At 43.6% G+C, this 17886-nt stretch overlaps 1 protein-coding gene across 6 annotated transcripts in view; it reads left to right on the top strand.

The window, feature by feature from the left end:
- LOC124550901 (F-box/LRR-repeat protein 17-like) overlaps positions 1–17886 on the top strand; it is a 78440-nt gene that overhangs the window by 23365 nt on the left and 37189 nt on the right. For all 6 annotated transcript variants that reach the window (XM_047125680.1, XM_047125682.1, XM_047125681.1 and 3 more), the window contains exons 3-4: positions 1113–1281; positions 8512–8831. In XM_047125680.1, the coding sequence (XP_046981636.1) occupies positions 1113–1281; positions 8512–8831 (489 nt within the window). The remainder of the gene's footprint in view (positions 1–1112; positions 1282–8511; positions 8832–17886) is intronic.

The following is a 17886-nucleotide window of genomic DNA, read 5'->3' as shown; positions in this document are numbered from 1 at the left end:
TTTTTTTTTTTTAAAATTGTAAGCGGCGGTAGTGTGCACAAAAGCAAGCCATGCCACGAGCGGCGACAGGCCGTAAACGCTCATCATCAGAATGTGACAAACTATGCATGACACAGTACAATAATGCATTTTCAGCTTAGAGTGACATAAACGCCTATAACAAAAAGAATGGTACTTATCAGATCAAAGAAAAATAAGCAATCAATTCCAACCAGACAAAGCACGTGAAAAAGGAAGGGTACCCGTATAAATACGGACGGAGCGCCTGACGCATAGCAGTGGCTACGTAGTAAAGCTTAACTGCTAAGCTTACGACTTGAACCAAACTACTGTAGCTGTATCGCCATTCATTTGACCTAAATTGTGTCTCATATTTCAATGGACCAACTTTGTTTCGATTTGGAGGTGCGGCCTAAAACTTTTCTCTCCCCTTGAATTTCAAGTCGCAAATTTCAGGTGCAGCTTAGATTTGGGAAATTTTTTTGTCCTTGATTTCGAGTCTCATTTTTCATGTGCGGCTTATCTTCGAGTGCGGCTTAGATTCGAGTAAATATGGTAATTGTGTGTTAGAATTATCTTTTTTATACTACATTTTGCTGGTGTAATTTTGTAAGATACCATTTGAAAATGGACTGGTAGCTACAAAACATTGTGAAAAAAAAAAAAGAAAGAAAGAAAGGGATAGAGAGAGAGAGAGAGAGAGAGAGAGAGAGAAACATGGTGAGGCAGAATTTTATGCACTGCATCTATGTCAAGGGTTGGTTGTAATAAGCACTGAATAACCAGTGGAAACACTTCTTTTATAGAATATGTTGTGAAAGTGTCTCCAAATATCTTCTTGTGAGGCTGCTTCCTGAATTAGGTTGTGAAAGGAACGAAGTTGTTAACAGAAGTATACTTGTATGGTCATCAGGTCACCTGAACCATTGTGAATCGGTTAATTATGCTGCTTTGAAAGTAAAGATATCTTAATTTCCCACTCATACTGTTGTGAACAGGCAGTGGACACAACTGTGTCAGTAAAGCTACATTTGTAGTTATGTGATTTTATTGCTGAAATTGTTGTGCTTGTGCAAATGAAACTAAAATCAAATCTACTACTCTCGGCACAGACAGGAAACGAGTGAAGAGGAGGCTGTTGCGACATTTTCTGCAGTGCCACAGCTGCGGACTGTGATCCTAGAAAAAAAAGTCTCACCTGGTTTCTTCCACGCTCTGTCTAGAAGCTGCCCACACCTCACCACCCTCAAGACTGACACTTGGCAGATGCTGACTTGCTTGGTAAGTGTCTCATATCGGTTCTGGAGAGGTCCCTGCTGAGGAGGAAGTATCACTCACTATGAGGGGTGTCTGAACAGTAATGAAATTATTTTTTTTCTTCTGATGCTCCCACTTATCTCGACCAATTTGGGTGATGTCTTATCTTCACAATGCTGTCTAGCTCGCGAGGGCAAACTTCCTCTCACTGATGTGATTCATATTGGCAGGCTGTGTAGAGCTTGACTAGGACTTCAACATATGCAAATAGCAAGACGCAACATGCAACTGTTTTTGAGAGAATCAAATTTGAACATTTTACGTGTGGTTACACGATTCATGTGGTGAAACGTAACCGAGGAGTCTGAAGCCAGGTGAGTAAGCATGTAGTTTCATAAGCGTGAGGTCTGTGGATCAACTATCACTTCTCACATAATTCTAACAACAGATATATGTGATACGAGAACTGCTTACGAATGTAACCCAAATTTGTTATGCAATAGACACCCTGAAAAAGCCATACACATGCAAAGATTTGACATTCATTACAGTTGCTACATCTCACAATAATTAATGTGATCAGTATCCCCCTGATTCATACAGTGCTCCATAGGTTACACATTACACTTGCCACATTTAGATAAAATAATATAAATAAAATGACTGTTCTGAATTAATTGGAAGTTGCCTATCCATTTTTTGTTCTTATTATGAAGCTTTTTTCTTCTTTTTTTAGCATAAAGACTATGAAAATAATAAATGAATGATTCAGTAATGATGGTTTGGACAGTCATAATAATTATGTGGGAAGGGAAAAAAGTGCAGGCGGTGATATTCGATCCTTGGACCTTGCACTCCCAAAACCAACTGCTTAACACACTTACTGTGGACTTTGTTAGTACTAGTGGTCATACAAAATATATAAATATCTGTAGAATGTTCAAACACCATTTTCTCGAAAATGGTTGAGAGTTGCATCTTCGTATTTATGTGTGTTGAAATCATAGTCATGCCCCGCACATCCCATAAGAATCAAATCAGTAAAGGAAATTTGTACAGTTCCTTGTCAGTCAGCTTTAGACTTTGAGTATCAGTATTCCTGTTTCTGTGAATATCCTTACAGTTACATGTTGACACACACAGTGCAATTTATGGTCAATTAATGAGTCGCGATGAGTTCTGTCAAAAACTCAGAGTCCCTTTTTTATAATTGTCTTGATCACTTCAGTCAGAGTTATAACAGTTTATTGGATTTGATTCTTATAAGCCATTCCTAGAGTTAAAAAATACAGAAAAGGCGAAATGCAAAGTTACTATTAAATTAGAAAAAATTATGGTACAGGGCAAATAAGGGAATAAAAATATGGTCAATACCTTTCCCAAAAGTTACATGTCTGTTACATGCCTACATCACTCAGTTGACATCAAGTTGCACAGCTTGTTATATGTTGTACTTGTCAGGCTGAACAGTTATCTTCATAGAAAGTGGCATATAAGTTTGGAAAGATAAACTTAAAAACTACAATAGTCATGGTTTTTCAGTATTTTAATGTAATCCACTACAGTTTTCAGTATTTGAAGGAACTACAATGAATTATGAATAGACCACTCATCTGATAAGCAATGATTATGTTATAGGTGTTTTAAACATTCAGATTTTTAAGTAATTGTTCCATATGTGGAAGCCAAGTACAGTTGAAGCCCCTCTATGTACGTAGCTGTTCCACACATGAGCAGGTAAAGCAGCTGATGTCGAGTGACTGAGATGGGTGTGAGGTGACTGTTTGGCTTGTTAATTTTGTAATCAGATATTGGGTACATTTTCCTCTTTCTCTTGCAGTTTTTAATTTTGTTACTTTTAATAGTAACGTTTGAATTTTGTCATCGAGTCAGAACTCCAGTGGGATAGAGACAACTGTGAATGAAATTGAGAGACCAAAAGTATTTTCGAAAATAGATTGGGTGCACCAATTTGACAGTGGCAAATTTCACTCAAAGTATGGTGAGATATGATGTGATGTATGGAAAAAATATGACTCTGCTTCATGAAATTCTCAAGTTATTAAGCTATAAACATCTTTTCAGAGGTGTCAGGAAGACGTCAATGGTGAATCCCACTCTGGAGCCTCGTGCCAGCAAAAGTGATGAAATGTGTCACGTCTTCATAACCTTTCAAACGGTGGCTGTCAAATGACTATACAGATCATAGCAGAGGTGCTAAGTGTTCTGAAAACTACTACGCATGACACCGTTAGCCACAATTTGAACATGGAGAAAATGTGTGCTGTCAGTCCCCAAACTTCGACTGACTGCCCTGAGAATGACAGTACAGTGATGGTGAAAAAATATTGAAACACATTTTGTGTGTGTGTGTGTGTGTGTGTGTGTGTGTGTGTGTGTGTGTGTGTGTGTGTGTGTGTGTGTGTGTGTGTGGAGGGTGGGGGGTTGGGGGGGGGGGGAGGACACGACTATCATTATCACCAGTGAACTGTGGAGGCTCGGATACAACTACGAGACAGGGCACTAAAATTAGGACGGCCCTCCCGAAACACTCCTTGCCTCGAGGAGCCGAGAGTGAGTTGATCAAAAGTGAAGTTTCTACCAGTTGTCTATTTCTGCAGTGGTGGGGACATTTGCAAAGATTTTGTAGCCCGAGTACACAGAGGCAAGGCTGTCTACCACATATATGTTCTCGTGAGTTTAAGGAAAAGGGCCATCCAAACACAAAGGGTCAGCAACAGTGCCCACCAGTTGCACGGCGGCAATGCTCCAACTGCATGCCTCCTAGTTGTGGCCGAGTATGACTCGGCAGTGCTGCCACGTTTCCATCCCGTCCAGCGGTGGCAGGCATTTTCCAATTTCCTGCTGCTCAGAATTAAGGCCAGTCCGAATGGACTCAGTTTGTTGACAGCTGAAACAATCCAACATCTGTCATGGACAATTGAGGTACAGACTGTAAAAGTTGGCTATTGCCAACATTGTAGTCTGACAATGCTGTCCGGCAACATTGTGGCCACACATGAGAAGTAGCAATTTGTGGATGTGTTATTTATTAAGTAAATGAACTGCCAGATGAATGCCTTTTCTAGAATGCTGAAACACTATTTTGAATATATCATTTAAAAGCAATTAATCCAAAAATTGGTGAGACCGATACCAATATGAAATTGTTTCTACCAGTTAGAACCAGACTGGTGATCAACCTTCATTTCTCCACTGGCAGTGATTCATGCAAAAATTTGCTGTTCCTCTTTGAAGTGCCTTTTTCATCGGTAGGCCTCTTGGTTTGAGGCATTTGCATTGCTGTGGTGGAAGGAACCAAAGGATCGATTGAAGTATGAATTTGAAGGTGCAATATGAATGTGGGATTTTACTTTTGTGGTAGTTACAACGGCTCACTCAGATAAACTAAATATATTTTTCCAATGGAAAGAACAGTTAATAAGAACTATGTATCACCGTGTGGAGCCATTTAAGATAAAATAACTCTGTGAAGTTGGGAATCACAAATCACAGTTTTGTGTATTTTCCTCACCAGCAGAAAAAGCAGCAATAAAAATTCTGTCTGAGATTTACACATAATATCATACCTAAATAGAGGAATTCAGTAGTAGATTTTGAGACTTCAAGGGCAATAAAGTAAGTCTCAATCTCTTTTGCTCCCCTCTCTGCATAAGTGCAGACAAAGTCTCCAAAGATTTACATATGGCTTGTGAAGATTTTCAGTGTCACTCAGATTTGGAAAAAGTTTGAAAGTGTACCTCTATTGGAGTTCTGTCAAAAGTATGTGCTTAAGGAAAAATATTGCAGCCTTATTAGTGTGCTCTGCCCGTTTTGCATCACTTTTTTCTAATCACTGACACTCATGTGGAGAGTTGACTTAGAGTTGTGTCAAACCAGATATTGGAAGCCTTTTTCAAGAGTAGCAGTGCCAGGCTCTCCCCTTAATTAATCAGTATTTCTTTCTTGTACTGTTATATTGAACTAGATATAGCCATAATAACTATTTACCTCAAATATATTGCACTGTGTATCAAAAGAAAAAAGGGAAGTTATCAAGGGAATCTGATACGATAAATTTTTAGGTGATTCAGCTTATTTTCACACTTCACCAGCAAAATATTTATCTTCATAATTCGTGATAGTATGAATTCAGTTACAAATCTGTTGCTATTTTAAAATTTTTGAATGATGCTTGTGGCAAATAACCTTTCAGTACGAGAAACAAGTGGTAGCTAACTAGTGCACTCCGCCAAGAGTGTCTCTGCCGTCCACCTAACCTTCGTAACCTGTTAGTTCATCCCTATGAAATCCCCAAACCACCTTCCCTACCCTCTGGCTCCTATCCTTGTAACCGCCCCCGATGCAAAACCTGTCCCATGCACCCTCCCACCACCACCTACTCCAGTCCTGTAACCCGGAAGGTGTACACGATCAAAGGCAGAGCCACGTGTGAAAGCACCCACGTGATATACCAACTGACCTGCCTACACTGTGATGCATTCTATGTGGGAATGACCAGCAACAAACTGTCCATTCACATGAATGGACACAGGCAGACAGTGTTTGTTGGTAATGAGGATCACCCTGTGGCTAAACATGCCTTGGTGCACAGCCAGCACATCTTGGCACAGTGTTACACCGTCCGGGTTATCTGGATACTTCCCACCAACACCAACCTATCCGAACTCCGGAGATGGGAACTTGCCCTTCAGTATACCCTCTCTTCTCGTCATCCGCCAGGCCTCAGTCTCCGCTAATTTCAAGTTGCCGCCACTCATATCTCACCTGTCTTTCAACAACTTCTTTGCCTCTACACGTCTGCCTCGACTGACATCTCTGCCCAAACTCTTTGTCTTTAAATATGTCTGCTTGTGTCTGTATGTGTGGATGGATATGTGCGTGTGTGCGAGTGTATACCTGTCCTTTTTTCCCCCTAAGGTAAGTCTTTCCGCTCCCGGGATTGGAATGACTCCTTACCCTCTCCCTTAAAACCCACTTCCTTTCGTCTTCCCCTCTCCTTCCCTCTTTCCTGATGAGGCAACAGTTTGTTGCGAAAGCTTGAATTTTGTGTGTATGTTTGTGTTTGTTTGTGTGTCTATCGACCTGCCAGCACTTTCGTTCGGTAAGTCACCACATCTTTGTTTTTATATATAATTATTTAGTAAGCCGCTTTCACTCTCCCATTTTATTTGCCACACCCCTTCCCCTCCCTCCTCGCCCGTCTCTCTCTCTCTCTCTCTCTCTCTCTCTCTCTCTCTCTCTCTACCTCCCCCCCCCCCCCCCCCCCCCCTCCTCCACACACACATGGGTACAGTTTTTAAATAAATGATTAGAGGAAGTGAGAACAAAATGGCAGTATCTCCTTGTGGTCACAGGCCATCAGCTATATGCAACGTGCTGACTGGGATGGCAAGGATCTACTCCCAACACAGTATGTATATGAATCTGTGTTGTTATGATCCCCACTCATTCAACATCAAACACATTTTAAATAACCATTTTGTATTAATTCATAAATTATAAATATCAAAATTTTGTTAAACTTCTTTCATAAACCAATACCACAACAATAAGGAAAAAAAGACGCACCAGGACAGAAGGATCCAAATGGGATGAAGTGGATAGCAGTAATGTAGTGTATAACAATCAAATGTTTACAATTTGAGAAAAATTGAATGATTTATTCAAGACAAAGAGAATCACAAATTGAGCAAGCCAATAATGCATTGGTCCAGCTGTGGTCCTTATGCTAGCAGCTAGCTTGGCATTGATTGAAAGTGGTGTTGGATGTCCTCCTGAGGCATATTGTGCAAACTTCCATCCGACTGACGCATTAGATCATCAAAATCTCAAGGTGGTCGGTGGGTCCTGCCCGAAATACTTGAAATGTTCTCAGTTGGGTAGGAATCCGGCAACCTTACTGGCCAAGGTAGGGTCTGGCAAGCACAAAGACAAGCTGTAGAAATTATCACACTGTGTGGGTGGGCATTATCTTGCTGAAATGCAAGCTCAGGGTTGTTTGCCATGAAGGGCAACAAATTGGGGTGTGAGATATCGTCAGTGTCCTTCTGTTCTGTAAGGGTGTTGCAGATGATGACCAAAAGGTCCTACTATGAAAAGAAATGGTGCCCCAGGCCATCACTCCTGGTTGTCAGGCCGTATAGTGGGCGACAATCAGGTTGGTATCACACCTTCGTCCATGTCACCTCGAGATACGTCTTCACTGCTCATCAGTGCTCAGTTTGAAGTGGAACTAATCACTGAAGACAGTTCTACTCCAGTCAATGTGATTCCCAGCCAAATGTACCCAACAGCACTGCAAATAGGCATGTCGATGTGCAGATGTCAATGGCAGTTGGTGCATGGGCTGCTGTGAGCTCAGCCCCCTTTGTGTAAGCCTCCTATTAATGATTTTTGCAGTCACTGAAGCACCAGTTGCACAATGGATCAACGACAATGATGAATTTGAGGCTCTTAGTGCCTCTCTGGCGATTGCTCGGCCGCCACATTCTATCCTCTCTCTAGGTCACCGCTTCCTTTGTGACATTATGTTTTGCCACCATTCACCTATGCCTGCTGACATCTTCGAATAGTGGTATCACTCCATATTCAAATGTGGAACAATTCGCTGTTTATTCTGACCGGGTTCTTTGAGCCCAACTACATGTTCTCTCTCAAATCGCAACATGTGCATATATATATTCATGCTCTTGTCTGTGAGGCATAGTTGCTGTACAACTGAGTACACATAATGAAATTTGCAAAGACTTTGTGCCCTAGTATTGATATTCCTCTTTTTACTAGCCTTGCCAATTACATTACGACATTGTGCTGCAGCATTACACATCCATCTGTCAGCTGCCAAGGTCTACAGTTTTGCATCATTCGTCAATGCCTGTATGAACATCAATTTGTGACCAGTTTGCTTAACTTCTTTGTGGTGTCATTTGTTTGTCTTACTGTATTTTCATTACATCATTCAGATGGCAAGTACTGCAGTGTAACTGAAATTCAGTCACACGTAGCATAGACAGATACCCTTAATGATTTAATCCGTGTAATTTTGGAATTCTGGGGCAGTTTTGTCACCCTTTTTATCCTTCCCTGTGTCTAATGAGTTGATTTGTTAAGATGTGCAGTTTTGATGTCCTGTATATACGCAATTGACTTTGTTTTTGTACTCGTATCAGTTCTGCAAATTATCCATAGTGTATCATAAACCTGACTCGTGTCTGCTTCGCTTTGATTCAGGAAGCAGACAACCTCTTTGCTGGCTGTAGAAAGATCCGCACATTGTCCATTTCCGACAAGGGTATCCGGGCAAACGTGAGATTCTTGGACGCCGTGGCACGGCTGGCAGACCTGCGAGTGCTGCACATACGAGAAACTGAAGTTGCAGAGAAGGTGATTCCACTGCGCATTATAGCTGATGGCTGCCCACATTTAAGTGACTTGAACTTGGGGGACATGTACGGCCTATACTACCAGTATCAAGATGCCGAGTATTTCATCAGTTCCCATAAATGTGTGCTCAAGAGCCTGCGTATCAGGTGGACATCAGTCAACGGCAGGTGAGTCTAAAGTCGTGACACTCATCTCGTACGATGAATCGCTGCGTTGCCACCTCTGCTGTGCGCACACTTTCTATCCTCAAAGTGAGTTCTTCTCATCCTGGCATGTGACCTGTCCTTCCTGTTTAACCCTCGCCAAACTGTCCCTCCCCCCTTCCTGAGGAAGGAACTGTTGGTTTTGAAAGCTAGTAAGTGTATCAATTTTACTTCTGCATGCGTCTATCAGCAGTACTGATGCTAAGTGCTATCCAGCAATTTTGTCTAAAAAAAAAATTGCCTTTTCTTTTTAAAAAATCTTATTTTTTGATAAAACTGTATATATACTAAGGTAATCAGATGTAAACTTAAGCTTCTGTGTTTGATGTTTTGTAAATTATTTAGTATAGTCCTCCATGAGCTCGGTGCCCATCTCGGCAGGAAAATGTACAACTTTCAGTTTAAGAACTACATGTAGAGCATAATCAAAATGTTCATTTCTGTGCAAAGGACCTGTCTTAAAGAACTTGTCACTCAAATCAAAGCTTATGAAAAAAAAATACTTGTTTTATCATAAACAAAACAATTCAGTCCCATTACTAATCATTTCTGGAATTTGATTGATTCCTACTGTAATAATTTCATTTTTTTTGTGTGGAGGTTTTGCCTTACAATTTAATGTATTGGCTGTTTTCATTTATGTTTCAGAAGATTAATTAGGATAAAAGATGACTGAGTCAGTAGAATTGAAGACAGGTATCAACTACTATTAATTATTTTTCAGTTTTCATAGAGTCACTTGAGAGATATCATGTTTGCCAGTTTGCTGTTTACAAACTTTTGGAAGACTCTAAAATCCAAACACATTGCTTTGTCTTCAGAAGGGACACAGAATTATGCTTTGACACAGTGGTGATAAAGAAAATTGAAAAATAACAAACTGAATACTCCTCTTGTAGTCTTAATTTAAATTCATCTCAGGTACTTTTGACAATAAATAACTTTTGCCATCAACTATGACGAATATACTGTGGAGCACAGAAAGATATCTTACTCCACTAGACGGTGCTTTGGGGAAAGAGACCACAGTTAATACTAAAATTTCATTTTAACTGTCTTTTGTCTCCTCAGAATATCTGAATAAAAATTGATGATTTCAGACATATTGGTGTGATCTGAATATTCTGTGAACTTTACGTGCTAATTGATAATGGAGCAAGAGTTTTGGAATTTAGTCAAGCTTGGTATATTGGGACCTATATTTTTACTATTCAAATTGTCTTAAAAATGTTTGTGGAATTGAATTCACGCATCCAATGTGTAAAAGATAAATACAAAAAGTATTTTTCCAAAAAGTTTCCAGTTAAACCTCACACGCCTCCAAAAGTGGTGATATTTTTTGTCATAGTCTTTTTTACATGCTCTCTTCTGTCGGAAGTTAAATAACTGAATTATGTGCAAAATTATGGGCATTAACTGAGTAATAGATTTTACTTTTATTTTGAAATCCACTTATATGTAAAATTTAACACTGGAAAAACCTGAACGGAATAGCAGTGTGAATTAGGATAGGTTACTGCTCACCCCATTGAAGAGGCCTTGAGCCCCACAGTTTGGTTCAGCACCCAGAGACACCAGTGACCATGTGCGTGTTTAGTTGTTGTGATAGTATGGAGAGAGAGAGAGAGAGAGAGAGAGAGAGAGAGAGAGAGAGAGAGAGAGAGAGAGAGAGAGGGGGGGGGGGGGGGGGTTATAAATCTGAGTAAGGGCTTTGTCCCATAGCTTAGCCTACTTTTAAGTGTGCCCGTCTTCCGCACAACCCCTCCTCTGTGTGACTAGTACCACTCTGTCCTAATTCATACCTCTAAATTTTGGTTGGTTATCTTTACATTCCAAATTAGCCAAAGTGAAGTTTCACACATCATGCAGTCATTTCCAGAGAAGGCATGTACTTCTGATCATTACATATCACTGCGTTTATTGCTCAGTCTTTGACACAAACACGTTTTGTTGTGTCCATCCTCTATAAGTAAATGATAACCGCACAAAATTTTAGCAATTTTTCTGTCTGTTTTTCCATTTTATTGTACTCCAAAGTTTCAAAGTTTTGTTGTTTTTTACCATTGTGTTGGCACGAAATTACACTTTAATATTTGGAGAATAAATGAAATTTCTTTTTTCTCAAATGAAATGATACAATTTTCGAGACTTTTTTGATCTGATACAATTATTATTTTTATGAATTTGTTATCAGCCAATCTATGTGAAATTACATGGTTATATACTCTCTAGACCAGGGGTTACCAACAAAATTTTCTCGGACCCCCTCATTGAGCATGATTGGTACCTTGTCATATCACAGTATCAGGCACCTAAAAAAGCCAAATTAAAAGTCTTTTTATACATTTTCTATTTTTGGTACTTAGAAAAAAACATTGACATATTCATTATTGAAAAAATATTGAGCTTAAAACTTTTTCAATTTATTGTTATTGTTAAAGTTTTGATTATTGCTAGACGCAGAAGTTAGCGTTCGCTAAAGCTCTGCTCATGCAGGAAGTGGCCAAAGCAAAAACTCTACTACCATACGAAATATATTTAATATATTTTTTATTATAATAGCATCTCGCGGACCCCTCTGGCATAGCTCGCGGACCCCTGGGGGTCCGTGGACCGCCTGTTGGAAACCACTGCTCTAGACTATAGACTATAAAGAAAAATTTCACCCCCCAAAGGGGCCCACAGTCCTTTAGTAAGTACGTGTGTGTGTACGCACGGGCCCCCGAGCTATTGCAGTCTCCTTTCCTTTCCTTTCCTTTGAAGGCTGCATTACCATCCCTGTTCCTCTCCCTCCTTATCCTTGCTCCTTTGTTCGTGCCCCCTCTTTTCCCTCTTAGTTGTCTTCTTTATGTTGACCTGGCTATCCTCCTGGCTTTGTTTTGGTCTGTGCTATTGTTTAGTTTACTGTTTCCACATCCTTTTCGGCGTGTTTTGTCCCCTTGGGGTTTGACCTCCATTTCCAAAATTTTCCATTCAGTGTGAGCCACTTGAAGATGAACTCCCTACCTAGCTTCCATGGTGCAGGTTCCTCTCCCCCTCCCCTCCCCTTTCCCTTTGCACCCTGGCCTCCCTCCTGCTAGGTCACCAGCATTGTAGCCAGTCCGTGTGGTGGGGCTGTTAAGTACCCCTTGTCTTAGCCCCCCTGAAACCACAGGGATCACACTACTAGTACCTGAGCTGTTAATGCCTCGTGTATGCCCTGGAGTCGATGCTCATCATTTTGGGGCACCACAACTCCCTGTAATGGCCGCCGTGCCATATGGCTCTTGCTGCGACTGGGTGGCACCCACGGGGTGAGCCCCTGATCGGATTGGGTTGTACTAGGGCGAACGCCTTGTGCATGAAGCAACAAAAGCTTCACCATCATGGCCATCCTGTGGCCGTCTCTAAGAGTGGTAGCAGATGTGACACTCCTCCTTCTGATCCTTCAGCCTTCCCTCCCATGGCCACCCCGTGGGAGGAGGGTCAAACTCGCCAGCTTGGGTTGAAACCTTTCCCTCGGTACCTGGTTTGTACCAGGACGAATGGCAATAGTTTTGCCATGACCAAGCCTTTGTTTTTCATGGAGATGGTTGAAGATAAGTATGGCGAAGTAAAATCGATGAGTAAAATGCAGTCCGATGCTTTGCTCATCGAGACATCTTCTGCTGCCCAATCTGACGCCCTGTGTGCTTGTAACCATCTCGGTGACGTCCCAGTCTCCGTCACACCCCACCAATCTTTGAACTCAGTACAGGGCATTATTTTCCACCGAGATCTACTCCTGCAAACTGACGAGGAGCTCCATGCTAACCTCGAGTGGCGAGGCGTTCATTTTATCCGCCATGTGCGGCGAGGCCCTCCAGACAATCGCATCGCTGTGGCCGCCTTTGTCCTGGCCTTCGAGGGGAATGTTTTCTCAGAGAAGGTCAAGGTAATGGTGTATCAGTGTGATGAAAACCTTATATTCCACCACTGATGAGATGTTTTAAATGCTTAAGGTTTGGACACATGGCTTTCCGCTGCACCACTGATCACCTCTGTGGTGACTGTGGGTGCCCCCTCCATGAGGGGAGCGCGTGTGCTCCCCCGCCAATGTGTGTAAATTGAAATGGACAGCATTCTTCACACTCGCCTTACGCCCGGTGTTTGTGAAAGAAAGGAGGATTCAAGAGTACAAAACCTTAGATCGGCTCACCTACACTGAGGCTTGTCAAAAACATGACCGGCTCCATCCTGTGTCTATGACATCTATTTTTGCTTCAATTACGCCCATTCCCCCTCCTACTCCCTCCTCTTCCCATCCCCACCCCATTCGCCCCATGCCTTCAGCCTCCTCCCCCTCCCCTCTCCTCCTCCCCCTCCCCTCTCCTCCTCCCCCCTCTCCCACTCCCCCTGCCTCTCAGTACCCATACCCACCCCTTCGGGTGCTGCTACTCCTCCCCCACCAGAGAAGTGCTCTCCTCCTTCGGAGGCCACCGGTACTGGAGCTCCCTCCCAGGACTCCTCTTCCCGGCATCCCCCCTGAAAGGCGATCCGCTACTCTACATCGTCAGGGTGATTCCTTGCCTGCCCTCGCTGAAGTCTGCCCTGCTCTTCCTTGCCAAGAGAAGAAGCAGAAATGCAGGAATGAGGTCAAGGCCCCTCTGGTACCCCCTGAGATGCAGCCTTCCCCTCCTACAGTCAATGAACCGACAGAGTCTGGCCCCACCTATATGGATATTACCCCATCCTTATCAGTGTCGGATAGTGACTCGGTGGCGTGACCGACTCCGGTCCATTCACTTCCATTTTGGACTCCGGCTTGAAAATCCTCCAGTGGAATTGTAATGGATATTTGCATCACCTTCCAGAGTTGCAGCTCCTTCTTTCCTTGTACTCTGCCGCTTATATTGTGCTCCAGGAGAACCATTTTGTCAATTCTTACTCACCCACCCTTCTTGGGTTCCACACTTTGTTGGAACCGAATTGGCACCTTGCGGGCTTCTGGTGGTGTTTGCACCTTGGTCCGTAAGGACATTGTTAGTAAATGGGTTCCCCTCCACACCACTCTGGAAGCCATTGCTGCCAGGGTCCATCTGGCCATTCCAATCACAATCTGTAATCTCTACCTCTCACCTGACAGGCCGCCAACATCCCATGCCCTCACCACCCTTCTTCAACAATCCCATTCTCCCTTCCTGTTATTAGGGGACTTTAATGCCCACAACCCTTTTTGGGGTAGTCACGTGACTACTGCCCTGGGCAGGACAGTTGAAGCTGTTCTGGCAGGGCTTGACCTCTGTTTACTAAACACAGGTGCTCCCACACACTTTAGTGTGGTGCACGGCACTTTCTCAACCATTGACCTCTCCGTCTGCAGTCCTGGCCTTCTTCCCTCCATTCAGTGGGGCGTCCACGGTTACTTATGAGACAGCGACCATTATCCGATTGTTTTGACCTTCGTTCAGTGTCTCTCGCTCTGTCACCCTCCCAGGTAGGCCATATCTAAGGCTGATTGGCGTGCTTTCTCCTCTGCTCCCATCCCCCCTGTATTGCCACACGACAGTGTTGATGAATCTACTCAGACTTTGACTGCCTCCATCGTTTCAGCAGCTGTTTCAGCAATCCCTTCTTCTTCAGGTTCCCCCCACTGGAAGATGGTCCCTTGATAGACTCCGGAAATTGCTGCAGCTGTGAAGGACCACTGCCGTGCACTTCAACACTTCAAGAGGCACCCTTCTACTGCTCTGGTCTTTAAACAACTCCGTGCCCGGGCCCACTACCTAATCAAATTTCAGAAACAGATTTGCTGGGAACGATATGTAGCTGCCATAGGTCCCCACACCCCCTCTTCACAAGTCTGGGTGAAACTCTGACGAATTTTTGGCCACTGTCCTCCCACTGGGGTTACAGGAATTTCTGTGCATGGTGTTGTCCTTACCAATCCGGACTTTGTGGCAGAAAATTTCGCTCAGCACTTTGCTCAAGCTTCGGCATCGACTCAGTATCCTTCTCCTGAAAGAGCGTTCAGAACGACTGCCTTTGTCTTTTGTTTCTCACTGCTCAGAGCCATATAATACTCAATTGAGTGAGTGGGAATTTGCCAGTGCCCTCGCCCTTTGTCCAGGCATGGCTCCTGGATCGGATGGGATACATAACCAAATGCTCCAACACTTACCAGTGGCTGGCCACCGTTTTATACTGTCCCTCTTTAACCATCTGTGGGGTGAGGGGGTATTTCCTACACAGTCACAGGAAAGCATTGTTGTAACCGTATTGAAGCCAGGGAAGTTGCCTCTTCAGTTGGATAGCTACCATCCAATTAGCCTTGCTAACACCCTCTGCAAGCTCCTTGAATGCATGGTGAGTCGGCAGCTGTTTTGGATCCTTGAATCCCACGATCTTTTGTCATTGACTCAAAGTGGTTTTAGCTGTGGCTGCTCTACGGTGGATAACTTGGTCCACCTGGAGTTTGCTATTCGGTCAGCTTTTGCCCATCAGCAACACCTCCTTGTAGTCTTCTTTGATTTGCATAAAGATGACACCACCTGGTGCCACAACATCCTCACCACCCATCACGAATGGGGCTTCCGTGGTGCTCTGCCCATTTTTATCTGTAACTTCCTTTCTTGTCACTCTTTTCGGGTCCAAGTTGGCTCCTCCTACAGCTCTCCCCATCGGCAAAAAAATGGCATTCCACAGGGTTCTGTGCTGAGCGTCCCTCTCTCTCGTAGCCATTAATGGTCTGTTGACAGCTGTTGGGCTGACAGTGTCCCCCTCTTTGTATGTTGACGATTTTTGTGTCTACCTCGCCTCCTCCGTAATGGGCACTGCAGAACGCCATTTACAGGGCGTAATCTGTCCGGCGCACTCATGGGCTCTCTCCCATGGCTTTCAGTTTTTGGGGGCCAAGACTTGTGTCATGTATTTCTGCTGTCGCCGTGCAGTCCATCCCCATCCAGAACTGTTCCTCGATGGCCAGGACCTCGCGGTGGTGGACACTCATGCTTCTTGGGTCTGGTCTTCGATGCCCATTTGACATGGCTCCCTCACCTTCGCCAGCTGAAGAGGACGTGCTGGTCCCATCTCAATGTTCTTATGTGTATGTGCAATACCACATGGGGTGCAGACCGCTGTGTTCTCCTGAGATTGTATCAAGCGTTGGTCCAGTCTCGTTTAGACTATGAAAGTCCTGTCTGTGGTTCTGCGTTGCCTTCGACACTGCAGATACTAGACCCCATCCACCACTGTTGGGTCCGACTTGCGACTGGTGCCTTCCAGAGTAGCCCCATACTTAGCCTTCTCACAGAGACGGGGATTCCACCACTGCAAGTTTGGCGCCAGCAACGTCCAATATCTTATGCGCTCCGCATTCGCTGCACCCCAAAGCACGCTAATTATGGTCTCCTTTATCCAGACACGATCACCCTGCTGCAGTGGCGGCCACGATGTGGGCTTACCATGGCTGTCTGCATTCAGTTGCTCTTTTCTGAGCTCCAGCAATTCAGGGTTCAGAAGTGATCTATACTGATGGCTCCATGGTTGTTGGCTGCACTGGTTTTGCTTACACCTATGCGCGACACATGGAACTTCATTCCTTGCCAGATGGCAGTAGTGTTTTTACTGCTCAATTGGTAGCCATCTTGCACGTACTGGACCATATCTGCTGCTGCTCAGGACTCCCCTTCACTATCTGTAGTGACTCATTGAGCAGTTTGAACGCTATTGGCCGGTGCTTCCCTCGTCACCCATTGGTCCCTTTGTCTCCTCGTTCAACGTGGATGCTTGGTGGTTTTAATTTGGACCCCAGACCATGTTCGGATTCCTGGCAATCAACTTGCCAGTCAACTCGCTAAATTAGCTACTACCTGGCCATCTCTTGCTATTGGCATTCCAGAAATAGACCTTCGCTTGGCATTACGACGTCAGGTTTTGGTCCTTTGGGGTGCAGAATGGATCACTCTTTCTTCACCGAACAAGCTCAGGGCAATTAAGGATTCTACAACTCAATGCCGGTCCTCCTTATGGGCCTCTTGTAAGACCTCTGTTGTCCTCTGCTGGCTCTGCATTGGCCATACTTTTTTTTTTGGACTCAGGGTTGTCTCCTCCGTCATGAGGACCCGCCTATCTGTCGTTGTGGATCAATGTTGACTGTGCCTCACATCTTATTGGACTGCCCAAACTTGGCCACCCTTCAACGGGCTTTAAGCTTTCCAGACTCGCTACCCCTTGTGTTGGCTGACAATGCCTCGGCGGCGGATCTCGTTTTATGTTTTATTTGTGATGGGGGTTTTTATCGCTTTATTTAAGGGAGGGACCTTCCACCTTATAGGTGTTGATTCCCCCTTCATCCAGACTGGATTGGCTTCAACTGGGCTTGGTGGTTCACCCAGGCCCCCTGCCTTCCCACTTACAGGGTCTGTTATGTCTTGAGCGTCTCTCTTATCTCGTGTGCTTCTTCCTTTCCACCCCTGTGGGAATGGAAGAAACCTCAACTTTTGTTATTTGTCCCTTTATATTTTTTGTTCGTGTAACAAATAATAGTTATTAATTTTTCCTTTAGAATGTAAAATTAATAATTGAAGATTTGAGAGGCCTGGATAATATACTTTTGATCTAACTGGAAATTTAATTGATTAAACTTAGAAATAGGTTCAATTACCAGTAATTTTTTCCTAAACAGTGCTACATACATTTTTTCCGAACAGAGCACAGATACTACTTTGTAAACAGGTAAGTTCTCCCCACTGATGTTTTAGGATGCTCAGCAACAAGCAGCACACGAGGAATGTGAACCTCTCATTTGGGCTAATGGAATGACGGCGAAGGTCCTCAGGAATGCGTAAACTGTGCAGTGACATCGTGTTGTGTTGTATTTAGCTCTATGATTGGCCGAAACATCCACAGTTCTAAATATTTAAAAGCTACATACCTTGCTGGTATCAAATTTTCTTCTCACACAAAAGATGCTAATTTATTCTTTGAGTTATATTACAAGGTGGTCTTGAGACATCACAACACTACTCCTCCTCCTTGCTTGCAGGTTCGCTAAAAACTC

The sequence above is a fragment of the Schistocerca americana genome, chromosome 9, assembly GCF_021461395.2.
Source record: "Schistocerca americana isolate TAMUIC-IGC-003095 chromosome 9, iqSchAmer2.1, whole genome shotgun sequence".
Classification (NCBI taxonomy): Eukaryota; Metazoa; Arthropoda; class Insecta; order Orthoptera; family Acrididae; genus Schistocerca; species Schistocerca americana.
This window is presented reverse-complemented; position numbering and strand designations above follow the sequence as displayed.